Below are 19,855 nucleotides of genomic sequence, written 5' to 3' on the forward strand. Positions count from 1 at the left end.
CCAGAAATGATAAAGGGTGAGACTGGGAGAAGGGGAAGGGGGGCGGGATGGGGAGAATTAATTGCTTATTGCCAGAAGCTTGAGTTCTTTAATGTGGCGCCGACACTCATCAGTCCAGAATGGCTGCCAGGCAGAAGTCATAGTGGGAAATGATACAAGGAGAGAGAGAGAAGAGAGAGAAGTGAAAAATATAGCTGAGGGCATCTCCACTATGCCAGCCCTCACAACCAAAGATTAGAACAAGATTCATCTAGTACAACACAGGAGCTGTCAAACTGCCTATCCCACTGCAGATTGCAGCACACAACGTGGAAGGTAATCCGTGAAATGAAATAAACCACAATGGGCAAATGGTAGAAGCTAAATCCAAGTCAAAGTTGGGTCCAAAGAACCATTATCACTCATGCAAAGTCATAGGATAGTAAATGAGGGCAGGGAAAAAGAAATTTGCCATTATCATGCCAAGCAAACGCAGAATGGAAAATAGAGTAAGGCTTGCATTAAGCTTAAAATTGGATTGCATGGGAAGAGAAGAAATAGAAGTAAGTTTCAAACAGTTGCAGAGCTGTTAAGAGTTTAATTTATAACCTGATCATGCTATGTATAACCTGATCATGCTATTAATGATTGTAAGCCGCCCTGAGTCCCCTCAGGGAAAAGGGCGGCCTATAAATCCAAATAAACTAAACTAAACTAAACTATGTCTGGAGACACTAGTTTTTATTGTCCAGTTCTAAAGGAGAGAAAAGGTGCTTTCAAGGTTTGAACAGACAATTGTACCATCTATAACGGTGATGGCTAACCTTTTTGCCATCAAGTGCCAAACGTGGGGGGAGCACAGGGGAGGTTGTACACAGGCATGCCCACACCCATAATGCTATGCGTGCAACCCCCGTGCATGCACACATGATCCCGGCCCTCCATCTGCTTTTAGCACGCAATGGATCCAGAGGCTTCTAAGAGCCTGAAGAAGGCAAAAATGGCCTTCCCCCTCCCCTGGATGCCCTCTGGAGGCTTCAGGAGGCTTCCCTTAAGCTGCTGGAGAGCGAAAGCGGCTCTACAGGCAACCTGGAAGTCTGTTCCCAAACTTCTGGGCTGCCCGTAGGGTCATTTTTTGCCCTCCGGAGAAAAACACCCCAATGCGCAAACCAGAAGTCTGTTCCCTGAAGCTTCTGGAGGGCGAAAAACGGCCAAAGACTGAAGTCAGTTGGCCAGCATACACATGTGCACTGAAGCTGACAGGGCAATATCTCACATGTCCTAACAAATGGCTCTGCGCGCCACCTGAATAGTATGTGAAAGAGAATTTTTAATCTGCAATATTTTAAAAAAGCCCTTAGGCTATATTTACTCATAAGTCACAGAGGTGGACACCACCCACAAAAGGCCAGGGGCTCCAATTGACATTAATTTTCTAGCCTACGTTTTCCAAAAGACAACCTGCACCCTTACAGACCAGAACGATACTCTGGCAAAAGTTTTTATATTAATAGAGCTAGAATACTACTGATCCATGATTCTCAGAAATAGCAATAGCACTTAGACGTATATACCACTTCACAGTGCTTTACAGCCCTCTGTAAGCAGTTTACGGAGTCAGCATATTGCCCCCACAATCTGGCTCCTCATTTTACCCACCTCGGAAGGGGGGAAGGCTGAGACAACTTGAGCCTGTGAGTTTCGAACTGCAAAATTGCAGGCAGCCGGCAGCCAGAAATAAACTGAAATACTGCATTTTAACCAATGTGCCACCATCATAATTGTTTTATATCCTGTTGATAGGACTGAATATAAAAACGCCTTTTAACACATCACTCCACTGTTTATACGTAATATAGTTTATAATATATTGTTTATACTTTGAGGAGACATCAGAGAATTTTATGGTCAAATAAACCTGACTGCAAAACGAAACAATTTTTACAAGTTCAAATCACAAGTTTCAGCATTTCAGTATCTTCCAAATATTGCTTACACTATACATAGCTATTAATCTGCACACAAATAGCTACAGGGATGTGTTCTTCATTTGCTCCAGGTTCTTATGGTGAATTTCTTCATAAACAAATAGGCAAATAACTATCTGAAAATCGCACACGCTGTCCAGCTCATAAAGCAAGGTGACAAACTGAAAGACATAAAACTACAATAATGGCCCCAAACAGTCCAATTCATCTTGTTTCTATGAGATACCACATACCCGTCTACGAGACTACCAGTGAGGGCAGCCTCAGAGACCTTTCCATCAGCGCTGGAGATTACTGACATTAAGTCTTTGGCGATTCATAATTGAACCTTCTAGTTTTTTGTTGCACGTTATAAATGGGTAAAACTGTTTGAGGTTATCTACATTCTAACCTTAAAATCTAGACTAGGCCTGCACATCATATGACCCAAAGCCACATGCAACACGCAAGTAGCCTTGTGCAGCATTTTTGAACACTTAACAAATACCGTTGCTAAAAGTTTCCGACATCAGGAAGGTTGCATCATCACCACTACTTTTTCATTAACCACTTCCCCTGTGGAAGACATGGTGCTGAGTGCCCTTGATGCCTCCAATCCCTGGCGATATTGTTGTTGCTGCACAGTCAGTCACTCAACATACACATCAGTGCACCAGCTATTCCTAGGTGGCCCATAATTATTTTGGGCTCGGCCAGAGCCGAGGTTGCGCAGTGGTTAGAGTGCAGGCTACTTCAGCTGACTACTAGCTGCAGTTCGGCAATTTAAATCTCACCAGCTCAAGGTTGACTCAGCCTTCCATCCTTCAGAGGTGGTTAAAATGAGGGCCCAGATTGTTGGGGGCAATATGCTATCTCTATAAAACCGCTTAGAGAGGGCTGTAAAGCACTGTGAAGCGGTATATAAGTCTAAGTGCTATTGCTATTGTATCAGTTGGCCTTTTCTTTTTTTATTATAGTTTTTTTTCATTTTCATAGCATATAATCACATGTATACTATTACATAGCCAACATCATATTGTATTATTAAATGTTTACATCGATTCATCTTACCATCAACTCCCAAAAACAATTATTGCTCTTCTGCTCTCCATACACCATATTTGTACCTTATTCATCACTTTCTTCTCCCTTTCTCCTCTTCCTCCCTACCTCCTTTCTTCCCTCTGTCATCCTTCCCTTCTCTACTTCCCATTCCCCTCTCCTTCTCCTCTCTCCCCTTTCCACTCCTCCTTTCTCTCCTCCTCTCCCCACCCCCTTTCCCTCTCTCATATCCCTCTCTTCTTCCCTCTCTCTCCTCTTCATTTCTTACTCTTCATCTCATTTACCTGGTGTATTTCAGCTTCTGAGCAAGCTCCATTTTATGTTGACGGTTTTTATAAATCCTTTTCAATATACATATTTAATTTTAACATGTATTCTCCAGTGTGGCCTTTTCTATGGTATGAATTTTACCTGCTTCCTCTAAATGAAATAATGCTGAACATTACTGAACTGTCACCAGGCAGAACATTTCAAGTCTTGACATTACAGACAATCACTTAAATATGAGCCAATGGTGTGCTGCAGCTTCCAAAAAAGCAAACACAGTCCTAGGCTGCATTAACATACACAGAGATCACATGAAGTGCTAGTGCAATATTATAATGCCTTGGTAAGGCCACACTTGGAATATTGGAATCCAGTTTTGCTTGCCACAATATAATAAAGATGTTGGGAGTCTAAAAAGAGTGCAGAGAAGAGCACGAAGGTGATTATGGGACTGGAAGCTAAAATGTATGAAGAGTGGTTGCAGGAACTGGGTATGTCTAGTTTAATGAAAAGAAGGATCAAAGGGGAGTCAACCTATTCTCCAAAGCACCTGAAGGCAGGACAAGAAGCAATGGATGGAAATTAATGAAGGGGAGAACCAATCTAGACCTAAGGACAATTTTCCTGACATACGGTAAGAACATGAGAACATAAACAAGTGGAACAGCTTGCCTTTGGAAGTTGTGAGAGGGTGGTCCAAAACTGAAGGTTTTAAGAGACTGGACAACCATTTGTTTGAAATGTTATAGACTTTGAGCAGTGGGTTGGACTAAAAGATATCCAAGGTCCCTTCCAACTCTGTTGTGTTACATACTTCTATATTTTAAATTTACCATTTTAAAGAACAGTAAATATACCATATCCATAGAATTGCATTGAATTTGACTTTTCAGATTGGTGTTTCACCAGAAATATTTGTCAGCAGCTGTTTGAGTTTCTGCAGGCTCCACCTTGATTTAGCAATCAGTATAATTACCATATTTTTCAGATATAAGACATCTTTTTCCCCTCAAAAAAAGAGGGTGAAAACTAGCTGCTATGTATTAGCAAGAATTAACACTTTGCAATACATATAAAAGTCACTTATTTTATAATAAAGAAGAAACCCTGGATGATACAGAGCCACACAGATAGTTCTGTTATCTAAGTTTATTATCCAATGTATCATTACATTTCAGCATTTTTGTCCCCTTGCAGATCAAAAGCCAGACTCTACTCATCCCTTAGGGGAATAAGCCAAATGATAAAAGTTCAAAATTATTCAAATTATGGTTTGAAGATAGAATTTGCTTTAAGCTGACTCATTTCTGCAGGGTATGTGTGCCCTGTCACTTACAATTATTGATTCTCCTTGACAGTTCAAATACTTTAAACACTCAGGTTAGTAACTAAGGTGGAATAGATAGAAAAAATAAGGGCATTTTAAAAAAACCAGATGTTTTACTTAAGCTATATGTTATAATTTTCCTTAAGACTTTAGAGGTAAACATACATAAGGTTTTCCTGAAAGCCAGTTTATAAGTAATTTGGGGGGGGGGGGAAACTGTCCACCATTATCAACTTATTTTGGTTGGAAGAGTCCTCTCAGATAATGGAGCAAGAAAAAGAGCTTATAAAATGCCTGAAGGCTAAAATGACAGTCTGATAAAGATGAGAGAGGAAAAAAGAAGAAAGGGTCCTAGTGAACATAACCGTGACCTCTCTGAAATAGACTTGCTGGCTTGTGGGCTTCTTAATGGTTTGCACAGAGAGTCTAAGAGGAAACTACAAAGGGATAAAAAAGTTAAATCCTCTGGTTCTTGAAAGGCTCCAATTCTTTGTTAAACAGAGCATTCCGCCATAAACAAGACAACAGGGTTTATCTAGCAAGTGTCATGTCTGCTTAAATCTCTGGATCAACTTTTGGGAAGTTTTGGAATGTCCTTCCTCATAATGCTTAAGATAAAGGTAAAGGTTCCCCTCACACATACGTGCTAGTCATTCCTGACTCTAGGGGGTGCTGCTCAACTCCGTTTCAAAGTCAAAGAGCCAGCGTTTTCCAAAGATGTCTCTGTGGTCATGTGGCTGGCATGACTAAACGCCGAAGGCACACAGAACACTGTTACCTTCCCACCAAAGGTGGTTCCTATTTTTCTACTTGCATTTTTACATGCTTTCGAACTGCTAGGTTAGCAGAAGCTGGGACAAGTAATAGGAGCTCACTCCATTATGCACTGCTAGGGATTCGAACCGCCGAACTGCGACCCGCTGACCTTTCTGATCGACAAGCTGAGAGTCTTAGCCACTGAGCCACCGCATCCCCCATAACACTTACTTCATACTAAATGCCATGGAAACAATACTATTTTTTACATATAAAATGTACAGAGAACATGTCTGCAAACATTTATGAAGAATTACAAAAAACAAACAAAATAGTTCCCTTTCTATACTATTTTATGTTTTAATTTTACATTTTATTTTAAAAGATTTGAACCTCACAAATCACAATAAAACTATAAAAACCATTTTTAAAAAAACCTAAAAATCCAGTGCCTCAATCAATTTTTCAGGGTGCCCCAACAATCCTTCACAGGCTTTAACACTTTACCTCAGTGTCTGAGTAAATGGCAAGGTTTTAATGGCCTTCAGGAACACTAAAAGAATGGGCCTTCTGGATTGCTGAGGGGAATGTTCTATAAATGAGGGACAGCCACAGATAAAGCCTACTTCCAAGGTTGCATTAGGTTAAAGGTTAAAGGTTTATTGCACTTGTATGCCGCCCTATTCCGAGAGGGACTCAGGGCAGCTAACAAACCGAAGGGGAAGGGAATAATACAGACAAAAAAAAATAAAAACAAAGAAACAAAATACAGAAACAATTTAAAAGCAGTCAACAGTCACACAATTCGAGTGGGGATGGGAACTCATCAGCCCCAGGCCTGTTGGAACAGCCAGGTTTTGACGGCTTTGCGGAAAGCCTGAAGGGTGGTGAGGGTCCGAATCTCCAGGGGGAGATCGTTCCAGAGGGCAGGAGCAGCCACAGAGAAGGCCCTCCTCCGGGTGGTCGACAATCAGCATTGGCCGGCGGATGGAATTCGGATTAGATGATAACGTTTCAGAGAAGGATCTCGAACATGCCCTTCCTACTCAATCTAGTAGGATGGACAGATATACCAAAGAAAGGCAGCCCTGCAAATAGCCTGATCCTGGTCCCAGTCCTATGCTATGTAGAGCTTTAAAGATAATGACTAGAACCTTGAATTGCATCAGAAATGAAATCAGAAGGTCTGTGCAGCTTGCATAACAGGAGTGTAACAAGGGAAAACTTAGAGGTGCCCAATACCATGCATACCTCTTGGTTTAATCACATTCCACCCATTTTGTGCAATCTCTACTGCATAGCAACACACTATGATCCCTCTTAACTTTTCCTTGCATGGCCTGACTTTTAAATTCTCCTTTCTCATTCTTTCAAGTTCCTCAGTCTTTTCTTATTCTGATGCCTAAGTAGATATGGATTGCCCAATATTGAATCAAATGATTACTATTGTTCTGAGCCCAGGATTTGATCCTTCTTTAAATGAAATGGGGCTTTGGGCTGTATCATCTAAGAAATGGAAAAAAAGAGACAGGAGAAGAAAACAGATGAACTGTAACACTGAGCAATTAAAGGCAGACTTGGCTACATACCTCAGACATGTTCACACGGCCTTCAAGGAAGGAACAGTCTGCTGCATTTTGAGTACAAATGTGACGATATTTACACCAGTGGCAAGGGAAGGATCCATTCACACAGGACAGGCAGCTGTAAAAACACAAAAAAGAAGACAAGCATTAATATTTTCAGAGACATCTTAATTACACAAGAGCTTGTCTTTTTTCATTATTACAAGCAGTGTGTCATAAACAAAAGTGGCTCATGACCAAGATCCTGAAAGTGTTGACAATATATACAATAAGCGAAGAAATGAACATCAGGCCGAGAAATGAAAAACCTGTATTATACAATGGAACCTGTGGGGAAGATTTTATAGGCTAGGACAGTGGATTATCATCTGGATAGGGCCCTACTGACATCTCTTTGTTGCTAAAAGCCTCAGTGGTTTTTTCAACAAAATGTTTGCCATATAATACAAATCATAAAATAGCAATGGGAGAAATACATCACCCCTTAGGATCATAATGGGATACAGAGTGAAATGTCAATGAAAAATGTCCCTTACACAGCCCTGCAAGTCTTTTTCCACAATTTTATGTCCTTAGTTCCATGTTGAGACAACCGAGTTCACTACTGAATCAAAGATGAGGACACTATAAAGAAGCTAAGACGCCACCTTCAGTGACTGCAAACACAGAACTTTACAAATGTCACAGTTTAATATTCACATTCCTTAGTCCTTGTGTCAACCGCCTTCTCCTTTCTCCACACTGGGGCCTCATAATGCTTTCCGTGTGATTAAATCTGTGCCCCAATGACCTCGGCTTCTAACTTGGCAGCATTACAATTCTTTCTTTCCATCGACATGGCACTATGGGTTGAGTCACAGACTTTGTGAGCTTTATTTTGCGACGTATGAAACATAATTTAAATAAACAGATAGCCAAACAACAGAGTTCCACTGAATGGAGAAAAACCTTGAAAAACGTCATACAGAATCATTCCCGGGGGAGGGGGGGATATATACAGTCACGCAAAATCTGAGTCAGATTAACATTTGAGGAGTGTTATTTTTTTAATCCTATTATAACAACATACTACAATGTCCTCTATTATCTACCCAGGTTGCTTCTATACCCTTCGAAAGGATGGAAGGACTCTGTCAACCCTGAGGCCCATCAAGATCAAATCATAGGCCACTGTGGGCAGGGTTTTGCCTACAATCCTGAATTTTAATCACAGTGCCACCAGGGCTCAAAAGAGTTAGTGGGTTTTTGATAGATTAAGAATTCTTTAACTTCATTTTCCCCAATGATCAAGCCTGTAATCTCAATTTTATTTATACATTTTCGATCTTCATTCCCATTTGCCTATCTGCTTTGTTCACATTGGAGAGAAAGATTCAAGAGCTCCTTGGAAGTCTTCACTTGTGGCATGTGTGGGGAGGGGGAAGTAAGGGAAACAAACAGATGAAGTAAACAGAACTCTAGTTTTTGTTTTAAAATCAGTAGCAGCTTTCTTTCTCATACTGACAATAGCTAGGGCTGCTACTAATCCAGAAACATCAGATAAATAGACATCCTAGATATCATATTCCCCAGTCTCTGGTACACCAGGGCCCAATTATACCTGCAAAAACAGAATGCTACTGTCTGGGATTGCTGTAAATGTGCTATGTTTTCAATTGTCATTTTATTCAGGCAAATGTTTTTGATCTCAGCATTCAGAGAAATGAAGATTTGTATGAGGCCTGAGGAGAAACAAAATCAATTCCCATATTTATATAGCTTTGGTGAGCAATGTGAATAAAGTTTTCTTAAGAAAAATAATCAGGAGAAGGGTTGCCCTGACTGTAACTGGGCAGTTCAAATCACAGTTAATCGTCAATCCACCATGTTCAGTCCACTTTCTCGAGTTGAGTATCAAAGACAGAACAATTTGTAGAACGTTAGTGTCATTACTAAAGATACAAAAAATAACTATTTTCTGGAAATTTATTTATGTTTATTTGTGTTTTCATTCCCAAACCAAAAAACAGATTTAACAAACATGTTTGTTTGTTTCTTCTATTTATATATCACATTTATATGAAATGAATGTGTGATTGTGTATTTTTAATACCTAAAATGGTACAATCATAATTGGTAGGCAAAAGTGTGAATAATTTCATTATCTGGGAAGAAACCATAAATATTTCATATAAAGAATGTATGAAGTTAATCCTTGCATATCAGAGTCAAAAGTTTTTATGTACCATGGGATGACAAAAACATTCAGCACTATGGGGACACCATTGGGTTAGAATGGGTACAATAAAAAATTCTCAATCTCATGTACTTGCTTTGAACTGGCTGGGCAATATATCCTTTTCCAATTATTAATACCTGTTGCATCAGCAAATAAATCCCCATGAGGGGAAAACCTAAAAATTTCCCAGCCCTTCGTGTCAAAAGAAATATAGTAATAGAATTAGTTAGATGAGGTAGCACATAGACCTGACATCCAATCTCATTAGTGAAACATCAGCTGAGATGCCCACAAAAATCAACAGCTCTGAGAATCATTCTATTCATCTGGGTGGGCGGAGGAGACACAGATATGATTTTATTCCCACCTTCCATATTGTATAGTATTAATGCTGCTTGTCACAAGCAAAAATATGTGCCAGGTACAAAGTACATGAATGGTGATCAATGATTTAAAGATTGGTTAACAGTTGTAAATGTGTGCTCTTGTGATGCTCACAAATGGTGTGTATGGGACACTCCAGCGGCTGAAAATGCAAGGATTAGTTGCAAAGTTGTTTTTGCTGTAACTTCAAATGATTGTTGTGCAAGGTAGTGAGTAAGCAACGGCTACCTGCTTATAATATAATACACATGTATTATATTTCTAGACTTTTGCTAACTTCACAATGGGTGAGTTTAATGCAGTAATATTTGTGTTTGAGAGTATAGTTATGTGAAAATGAAAGTGTAACTCCAGTGCCAACATTAATTCTTTAAGCAAGGATGAAATAGTTCTATGTGAGAAACTAAATGTAACCTCTATTGGGATTTATTAGTGGGTAGTCCTATACACCAATGTCTATTAACATCTTCCCTTCTTTTTTGGAAGTTTTTTCTCTGCGACTTCTAAGAAAAAAGAAATACTTTTCTTCTCAACTGATCACCTTGGCAATATCCACTTAGATTCCTTATTTTATCGAAGTATAAGAGCCAGGGAGACTCTTCATACTGAGATCTGAATAGGCTTCATTCAAAATTAAGCATTATAGCATGTTTGGGAGTTTATCCCCTATATCCATATGTCATCACTATCTGTTTATGTTTCAGCAGCAGGTTGCTTGACAGCCTGACACCATCTGTTCCATCTCTCCTTTTTCCTGGGGTGAACATTGTTTACTGTCAATATTCAGGGACTAAACATTTTTTAATGTTTAGAAAAAGTAACTGCATTTCCACAACTTATATATTTGGTCAAACCGGCTCACATCAGTCGTAATAGGCTCAAGTCCAATCTTCCTTTCAAACTTAACTATTGTTTAAGAGGTAATACTCAAATCCTTTCATCTACTCCAGGTAATCTCTTCACAAGTGGCATTTCCGGCAAGTAAAGCCATAAATTGATTAATCTGATCTAGAATGAATGGAAAGATTCCTGGGGCGGGGGGGAGGGCTAGACCGAAGTACTATTTCCATCTCTGCTACAAAGCGATACTTGAAATGTGTTAATTAAATTTCTGTTTGGGTTTGTGAGTTGGCTAGACAGGATTTCACATTTTTGTAAAAAAAAAAAACCCATTAAATCTGAGATAATGAGAATGGCAATACCATCCTTCAAAAGTTATGATTTCTATTTTGAGACAATTAGGAGCACTTTTGTTTCTTTCACTGCTGCCGTTTTTAAGTTGGTTTCAAAGCATCTGCGAATTTTTCAAATTAATTATGATTGATTCTCATGCTTGCCTGAGGTCAGATTCATATGATGTGGCATTATATTGGATATTAATGTAATTCTGGAAATAGCGCTATATAATATATAAAAAGCGCTATATAAAATGTTCCAGTGCTTCATGGGAAATATTGAAGGGCACAATGCCCTCTAGTGGAGAACATATTTGCAAATAGGAAAAAAGAATAATATTTATAATTATGCTTGCATACATATCCATAAGCTTTCATGTGGGAATATAGAATGAAAGAATCACATAAAGAAAACACAACTTATTTTAAAATACTCTCTCAAAATATCAAATAATCATAGATGCTAAGCCTTTGCCTGTTAATTACATTTAAAATTTTTCTAAGGAGAACTTTAAAAAATATAAACCATATCGTTAAGCCAAGAAACAAAGATTTTTCCTCCTAAAAAATCTTGCAGTCCTACACAAACTTCTGGATTCTGCTATGTGAATCTTTCTTTTGCAATCAAGATTACTAGTGGCAAACCAGAGTTTATGCTAGTTTACAGAAGGATTTGCTTTTTTTAACCCGATAGCCACAATTACCCTAATAGATGTTCAAGGACCACAAAGATCTTGCTCTAGTGCAATATTTTCTGGCAGTGTCTGCCCACAAACTTACTTTCTCTGTAGACTTTTGTTACTTTCTCTGTACACTTTTGAGCAGAATTAACAAAGTAAAGTGCCAAATAGTGCCATCCAGTAGCAGCATGGATGAAAGAAATGTTTTGTCTAAAAAAAGCAAACAAAAAAAAAACCCTTAAAAGGTCAAAGGAGGTTGTGAATAGCAGGATGCCTCATTCTAGCTGTCCCAGGATAGGAAGAAAAAAACTAGGGTGATATGAGTAAATCCACATAAATCCAAACAACAACATCAATATCTAAAAAACAAGGGGCAAACAGGTCATTTAATTACAGGGCTATCTTACTGCTTTTAGCAATATGGGAATCATTGTACCTGTAAAACTATCTGACATACCTTTCTTCCATTTATACAGTACTGCTATTTCTTATTGCCAGCCCAATTTATGAAATCCTGTATTTCAATTCACTTATAATACAATATTAAAAGAAAAAAGATAGCCCCAATATTATTTATGACCGGTAAAGATTCTGTAATAAATACCCTGATCGAAATTTTCATACGAAAGTAATATATAACTGAAAATACTTCTTCAGGTAAATGTGGACATTTTTCCTGAACTTATTGTTCTTACTACTATATGTGTCTTATAACTCCAGGTTCCTTTGACATATTTTTCGATTATTTAATTTAAAGTATGTATTTTTTTCAGTGTTTCCATTTCTGCTGCTGAATGTCCCTCATCATTGCAGCTGTTAACTGAAATGAATGTATTTCCATGGCTTCATCCACAGTCCAGATATAGCAACAAACCAGTTAGGTTTGAGGAGCAGAAAACACCCAAACGAGTGTCAAAGTTCCTTTTTACAGATACACATTTAAGGAGAATCACACTCATCTTACAAGATAGTCCATCAGTCAATCATGCAGGTAGGTGAGATCAATGTAGAACTAATGTCATTGAATTGCAGTGGTCAAATGCACTGAAACTGGATTTATTACAAAGAATTTTCAATAGTCTCCCTCAAAACCAATATACGTTCAGTACATTTGCAATGTTTTCACTTTAACATTATACATTACATTGAAATATGCAACAAGATGTTGGAAAATACAGTCTTTAGTATGTCATGCTATGTTACAGAGTAATAATCCAAGTGAACCTATAGACTCACAAACTATATACAAGTCTTTACTTCACAGACTCCAACTAATTTTTTAGATAATTCATCTACTGAACAAACAAACCATAGTTGCTTGATCACATTTACAGAAAAGTAAACATATTGTCTGTACTGAATGCATTGCATTAAGTTCAACATAACATACCAACAAGAATTTGTAGCATATGCAGATAAGAATATACATGCAGACTATTAAGTAGGGATGATTATAAACACCAATGTCTGAGTGATACATATACATTGACAGCTTCTAGTCACTTGAGAATTTCCCATTTTCTGAATATGACGCTTAAAGAATTCCGGAATTCATATTCTTTCCTTAAAGTTCATATGACTATGGTCCTATTCAAGTGTCACATTTTAGTTTTGTTTTCATTTACAAATTTTATTGTATAGGGTTGCTGCCACGATGCTTACTTTTTATATTTATAAAGCATGGAAAACAAATTCTTTCTTTTATCTCTGGTTTTTCAGGCTGACCACTCTTCAGTAGATTTGGGCATGACTTTTCTGAAGGAGAGCAAGAGTAATGCTCAAATCTAAGGAAGCAAAAGAAGATGGGGAAAGCAAATTATTTTAAAAAGATGGAGGGACAGAGTGAGGGATGGAGTGAGAAAAGCAAGCTTTAAAGAACATTGGAAAATTAATATAATTGACATACAGGTAGTGCTTAACTTACAACCACAATTGAACATAAAATTTCTGTTGTTAAGTGAGACATTTGTTAAGTGAGTTTAGCCCCATTTTATGACCTTTCTAGCCACAGTAATTAAGTGAATCAATGCAGCTGTTAAGTTAGTAATACGGTTGTTAGCTGATCAAGTGGGGAGATGGGAGAGAGAGAAAGAGAGAGAGAGACAGAGAGACAGATGACAGATTTGTAATGTGTCAAATTTTTCAACTTTAAATTTCCAAACATTAGGAGTGCTCAAAGGTTGTGACAGGCCTTGGGGATTGTAAAGATATTTTGATTACTTTAATATAATTTAGATGTGCTTGGTAAATAACTACATAAATAGTATAACTTTTTAAACATTTTGTTTGTTTCATTTGTTCTAGTAACTCACAAGTTTCAATATCGTAATGCACTCTGGTTGCAGAACTGAAGTCCAATGCCAAGACCACATCAGACAGTTTATAGTTAAGACAACACAAAGAAGCTCTAAAAACACATATTTTTAAAAAGGGATTATTTAAATAGGCAAATAATAATTTAACTCTGGTTAATTGTTAGTTTTAATGATTAGTTTAAATATCTGTGTTTACTTTTATCTTTCTACAAGAGACTTGGATGTCAGCAATAAAACAAGCTTAATTAATTGACTAACTGATGTTATTTGATTTTTGATTGCCTACTTCAAAGATAAAATATCCTATAAAATATACATTTTTTACATTAATCAGTTAAAAGGTAGGGAGCATTATTAGTATTCTCTAATACAGAACTCCTTTCTTACAAGGAAGAGAATCAACATCTGTGTGGACAATTAGGTTGAACTTTGATTTGTTATATAAGAAGTCTACTGGATGGGATATCATGCTACAAATATCTTCCTAATTCTACTAAGGGACAATGATTTGGCATTTTTCATCTGCTTTTCTTTTATTATTTCTGGCTGGAAGTCATCATTGTTAGATGGTGAGATTCCTGTCAAAACAGGATATGAGATATACCGTGGTCACCAAAAAGGCTGTCAGTTTGGAAATCCATCAGGACAACTAGAAGGCTAAGGGCGCACAATTCTTTATGTCTATGTGTATGGTTTTTTGCAGGTTTATTGTGTCATAACAGAATCCATTACTATTCAGTGAACAATGGTGGAAGGTGTGTTTGTTAGACTAGACTGAGAAGCCATCTAACAACAGAATGATTCTGGGCATCTTACACTTAAAAAGAAAAAAAAAACAAGATGATCCTATGCACCCAGACAAAAACACAAGATGCTAGACGATGTTCCATTATCAGAATAAGAAAATGATGCATCCCTTTTGAAGTGATTTTGGGAAGATAAAATGTTGAGGAAGACATAGAAAACTTAGCTCATATATTTCAGTTAACATATTTTGATCTCTCAAAATCAATGCTGTCAGGTCAGACAGTCATCTGTTCTGATAGTGCTATTTTAAATTCTGGATTAGTCATATTAAGACTATTATCCCTTTTTATAATTTTGGAGAAAAAATTGATCTGGTGCGCAGATTTTACCTGGCAGGCTTGATGGATGGGCATCTCACCAGCAATGATTTTTTGGATATTTGGTCCAAACGTCATTGAGGCTGGAGGGCTGTTGGAAAGCTGGAGTTGCTAACATAGATATCCCCTTGCTTCTCACTGAAATCTACTTTAACACTAATTCTGAAGCTTGGTTGTTAAGGAAGAGAATAAGGCAGTCTGGTGTTAAGACAGCCAGATAAGACAACCCAATGTATTATTTTTCATACTTCCTGGCACTTTCACTGGTCTAACTGGCTGAGGTAAATCTAAGACGTAGGTGTGGAGAACTGCAGTCTAGTAGGTTTAGGAGTCTTCAAGAATCATGCTAAAGGCTCTCTGACAAATCTAGTTCAGAACGTCATTGTCCTGACACCTAAACAACTTTTGAGTTCATCTAATAGTTCGACACATGTAATAGGTCAACTTTTGATTCAATTTTTTTCCTTGGCAACTTGGCAAAGAGAAAGGGACTCTAAATGTATGTGGGGAGATTAGAATTTATTTGAAAAGGGTAAACCACTTCCTCTTGAATCTCAGACTAGTATTGACAGAAGGGTTCCTGAATGCATAGACTATTATCTTGCGAGCAAGACTAATGATCCTGTCTTGTCAAGTTATTCAAATGTGAAACAGAAAGGGCCACCAATACAAATACTCATTGGCATTTTGTTTCCTTTTTCTTTTCTTTCCTTTATACTGTAATAGGATGAATCTTGATACTTTCTATTACTTTCTTATTTTATTAATTACTTTATTCGTATCCAGCTTTTATTAATTTTCATTTCATTTATTAAATTTATAGGCCGCCCAATCCCGGAGGACTCTGGGCGGCTTACAACGAAAGAAAGAAAAAAAGAAAAACAAAATAAGTAAAAAATAGTTTAAAATTCACAACACACATACGTTCTAATCGGGGCTGGACCTTAACACTAAGGCCAACAGCCCCAGGCCTGCCGGAACAGCCAGGTTTTAACACCTTTCAAATAACGTCAGCGAATGTATCCAATATAACTTCTTCCTCCTGTTGTTCTTAAAACAACTTTCTGAGGTGAGTTCGGTTGAGAGAGAGTGGTTGACCCAAGGTCACCCGGCTGGCTTTCATGGCTAAGGCAGGACTAGAACTAACAGTCTCCTGCTTTCTACCCTGTGGCTCAACCAGTAGGCCAAACTGAGTCTCAATTTCAATGCAAATTTCAATGAAACCTTTTCAATGCAAATTTACATTGCATTTACAAATTTAATTATGTTTATAATACGATTAAATTTATCAACATTTCTATTATTTATAAAACTTAAACTATTAAAAATAAGAAAAAAAGTTAAAAAATATTTATTTACTTATCATTAAATTTGTATTGTTGCCTATTTATCCATGATGACTCAAGGCGGCTTACAGAATATAAAAAACCACATCTAAAAACAGTAAAACTAACTTTTTAAAAAATCAAATAAATAATGTAATAAAATCACTCCATATCTCCCACCTCCCGCCCCAGTGACAGCTGATCACATGAGCCATTTAGTGGGCTCTGTCCCTCTCTGGGTTCCCTAGGCCTGCTGGCAGAACCAGGTCTTCAGCGGCTTTCAGAAAAAATCTATCAATATTAATAGCATTTTAGGATCTCAGTATGGCAAGCACAAAATTGTTTAACCGTTCATCCAAATTTGAGTATAACATAAAGGTGCGGGTTGTAGAATGGAACATGAAATTATTGGTGTGAAATATATAGGTTAAAAGGAGAAAATTAAAAAGGGAAAGTGTGCCAGGAAAACTTGATCTGTCCGCATACAATCAAAATGTAAGATTAATGGGACTTCCTGTGGGCGTGGCCTGTTGCCGAGGAGGGCTCCACCGAGCTCCTCAGAGATCTGGTCTGTATATCTAAATAAGATCATAGATAGCACCCCTTTTTGGCTAAGAAAGGGGCAGGGAGGATAGCTCCGTAGGTTAGGGTCTATTCGTAAGCCACAGCCTTTTTCTTTTTTTGGCTGTGGAAGAGATTAGATCCAGCCGAAGCGGAGCCTTTATCTCCGGCCAGTTCTTCTCAGCTGCCTTTTTTTTTTTTGGCAGCCCCAGACAGGCTAGCCCCCCCCAGGACAAAACAAAGTTTTTTTCAAGCTAGAGTTGATACGGGAGGGTACCACCCCTGTGAGATTTATGCTTTTATTACTATCTTAAATACCAGCACCATTTGTCTTAAAGACTTCTTTGTTTAAATAGACTTTAAAATGGCGATTTCTCTCCGTGGATGATTACTGGATGTACTTAGCCGGGCTTATCTTCCTGCAGACCGCTCCTTAACAAAATAAACTCTTTTTCTTTGGAAATAGAGGGGAGCGAAGCACTGCTTACTTGTTTATCTATTATGGCACCCAGATCAAAGAAACGTCTTGCTACAAATGTGTCTAAAGAATTTAAACAATCTTTTTTGGAAACTCAGCCTTTGTCTCCTACGCCCTCTACTGGAGAAGTTTTAACACAGGAATATCTCTTTAAAATATTTAATGCCCTTAAGCAAGAACTTAAGGAATTTGTATTGCAACTTTATGAGGATCTAAAATCTAAAGTTAATCAAATGAAGGCGAATACGTTTGCAGCCGTGTCTGCCCTGTCAGATTACTCTGCTGAAATAGAGAACAGATTGGAAAGTCTGGAGAAGGCTAATTTTGATTTGACTACCAATATTCAAATTTTACAAGAAAAAATTAGAAATAACGAAGAACAGCTTATGACGCTAAATTTTGATAGGAGGGCATTTTCAATAAGAGTCAGAGGATTCCGTGAAAAGGAGCAAGAGAATTTGAAACAGACATTTGCTGAAGCCTTCAGCCATGCGCTGGGAAGCCCGGGACTTAACTTTGATTGGCAGATTCGGAAAATCTATCGCCAGAACTCTTTGATAGCGGAACAGCGACAGCTCCCGAGGGACATAATTATACATTTCTCTACAAAAGAATCTAGAAACGCGATTGTGCAAAAGTTCCATAATAACAGTCTCCGAGTTGATGACCAGGACGTGATTGTCTTCAAAGATATACCTTTCCAAATGTTGAGAGCAAGAAGGGACTACGCCTTTTTAACTAAAGAGCTTAGGAGTCAACAGATTCGATACAGATGGGAGGCCCCTGCCGGCATCACGGTTACATTTGAGAATCAAAGATTTCGTCTTAACTCTGTTTCGGAAGCTCAAGATTTCTATTGTAGGATTCTGAAGGCGGGACTTCCTGACGCGCTTGGAAGAGAGGAGAGACAAGCGGAAGGAGAAAGCAAACGGCTGGCCATGCGGCTGCAAGATGGAGGGGGTAGCCCCTCCTCCCTCGGAGAAGCAGAAGAACGCAGATCGAGAATTTAGATACTTCAAAAGACTTCCTAAAGTTGAGGACTGAATGGGGGTTTGAGACCTCTCTCCGGTAGAAAAAGTGGACTAATTTTTATCAGAAGGGAAAGCTGGGTGAAACTACTTTGAGCTAGATTCTAAAGTAACGTTAGCATAAATCTGATAGTGGTTAAAAGAATGCGGAATGATTTATGTTGTTTAAACTTTGTTAGATGGGACTATTTTAAAATAGAAGGTTAACTGACTCTTGCTGAAAGCATTATTTGAATATGATCCATGCTATTTAACTTTTATTTGAAGGGAAAGTTGGTTGTAATAGTTCTGAGTTATTTTTCAAATAAACGCTAGTATAAATTTGATAGTGGTAAATATTAGACAAGCAAGAGATGAGGGTAAAATGCATGTGGAATGAACTACGTTATTTGTGGTAAATATCAGACAAGCAAGGGATGAGGGCAAAATTTACGTTGTTTAAAGCTTATTAGAACAGGAAGCCGCTTGGGATTATCTTAAGATAACTGTAAAAAGAATGTGGAATGATTTATGTTGTTTAAACTTTGTTAGAAGCGACTACCTTAAAATAGAAGGTTAACTGAATCTTGCTGAAAGTATTATTGGAATATGTGGAATGATTCATGCTACAAATCGCTCTGAGTTATATTTTAAACAAATGGTAGTACTACGTTATTTGTGATAAATATTAGACAAGCAAGGGATGAGGGCAAAATTTACGTTGTTTAAAGCTTATTAGAACAGGAAGCCGCTTGGGATTATCTTAAGATAACTGTAAAAAGAATGTGGAATGATTTATGTTGTTTAAATTTTGTTAGAAGCGACTACCTTAAAATAGAAGGTTAACTGAATTTTGCTGAAAGTATTATTGGAATATGTGGAAGGATTCATGCTACAAATCGCTCTGAGTTATATTTTAAATAAATGGTAGTATAAATTTGATAGTGGTAAATATCAGACAAGTGGGGGATGAGGGTAAAATACATGTGGAATGAACTAAGTTATTTAAATTCTATTAGAAGGGGAAGTCGGTTGGAATTACAGAAATTGATTCCTGTGTAAAGTAATATCTGATCTACGCTGCTTAACTTTACTAAGAAGGGGAAATCGGGTTAGATTATTTTGAATTACTGTTTGAAAAAGGGGTAAAGAAAGATCATTTACGTTGTTTAAATTTTATTAGATGGGAAAGTTTGATTATTTGTCTGTAAAGTTATATTTGAATATATGGCATAAACTACGCTGCTTAAATCTTACTGGAAGGGATCATGAGGTTTAGGAAGGGAACGGGAGAGTCTACAGAAGGTCGGGGTAAATAGCAAAGAAGTAAGAGATGAGAATAAAATATAGATAGAATGATTTATACTATTTAAGCATAGATAAAGATGGGGGGCTGAGATCAACACAAAGAGTGGTTTCTTTTTTTCTTTTTTCTCTTTTCTCTTTTCTTTTTTTCCTTTTTTTTTCTTTCTCTGCTTTTCTTTTCTTTTTTTTTCTTTTTTTTTTTGATATATTACCTTTATTTTTTAATCCATATGTATACAAGATATCTTAGATAGAAGGTAGTGCCAGGTGTGGACCCTGGGAAGTCGGGAGGATTAGGGATGGGGATTGTGGGGGGTGGGGTGGGGGGGTGTTAATATA

The 19,855-nt window shown here is 37.6% G+C and overlaps 1 protein-coding gene across 3 annotated transcripts in view; it reads right to left on the reverse strand.

Annotated features, from left to right (window-relative positions):
- Positions 1 to 19,855, reverse strand: part of PLXNA1 (plexin A1) — a 380,392-nt gene that overhangs the window by 131,067 nt on the left and 229,470 nt on the right. For all 3 annotated transcript variants that reach the window (XM_087708971.1, XM_087708970.1, XM_087708972.1), the window contains exon 9: positions 6,948 to 7,062. In XM_087708971.1, coding sequence (XP_087565097.1) covers positions 6,948 to 7,062 — 115 coding nt within the window. The remainder of the gene's footprint in view (positions 1 to 6,947; positions 7,063 to 19,855) is intronic.

Source organism: Thamnophis sirtalis, unplaced genomic scaffold (assembly GCF_051295495.1).
Source record: "Thamnophis sirtalis isolate CommonGarterSnake01/CBP01778 unplaced genomic scaffold, rThaSir2_p1.2 scaffold_3, whole genome shotgun sequence".
Taxonomy (NCBI): domain Eukaryota; kingdom Metazoa; phylum Chordata; class Lepidosauria; order Squamata; family Natricidae; genus Thamnophis; species Thamnophis sirtalis.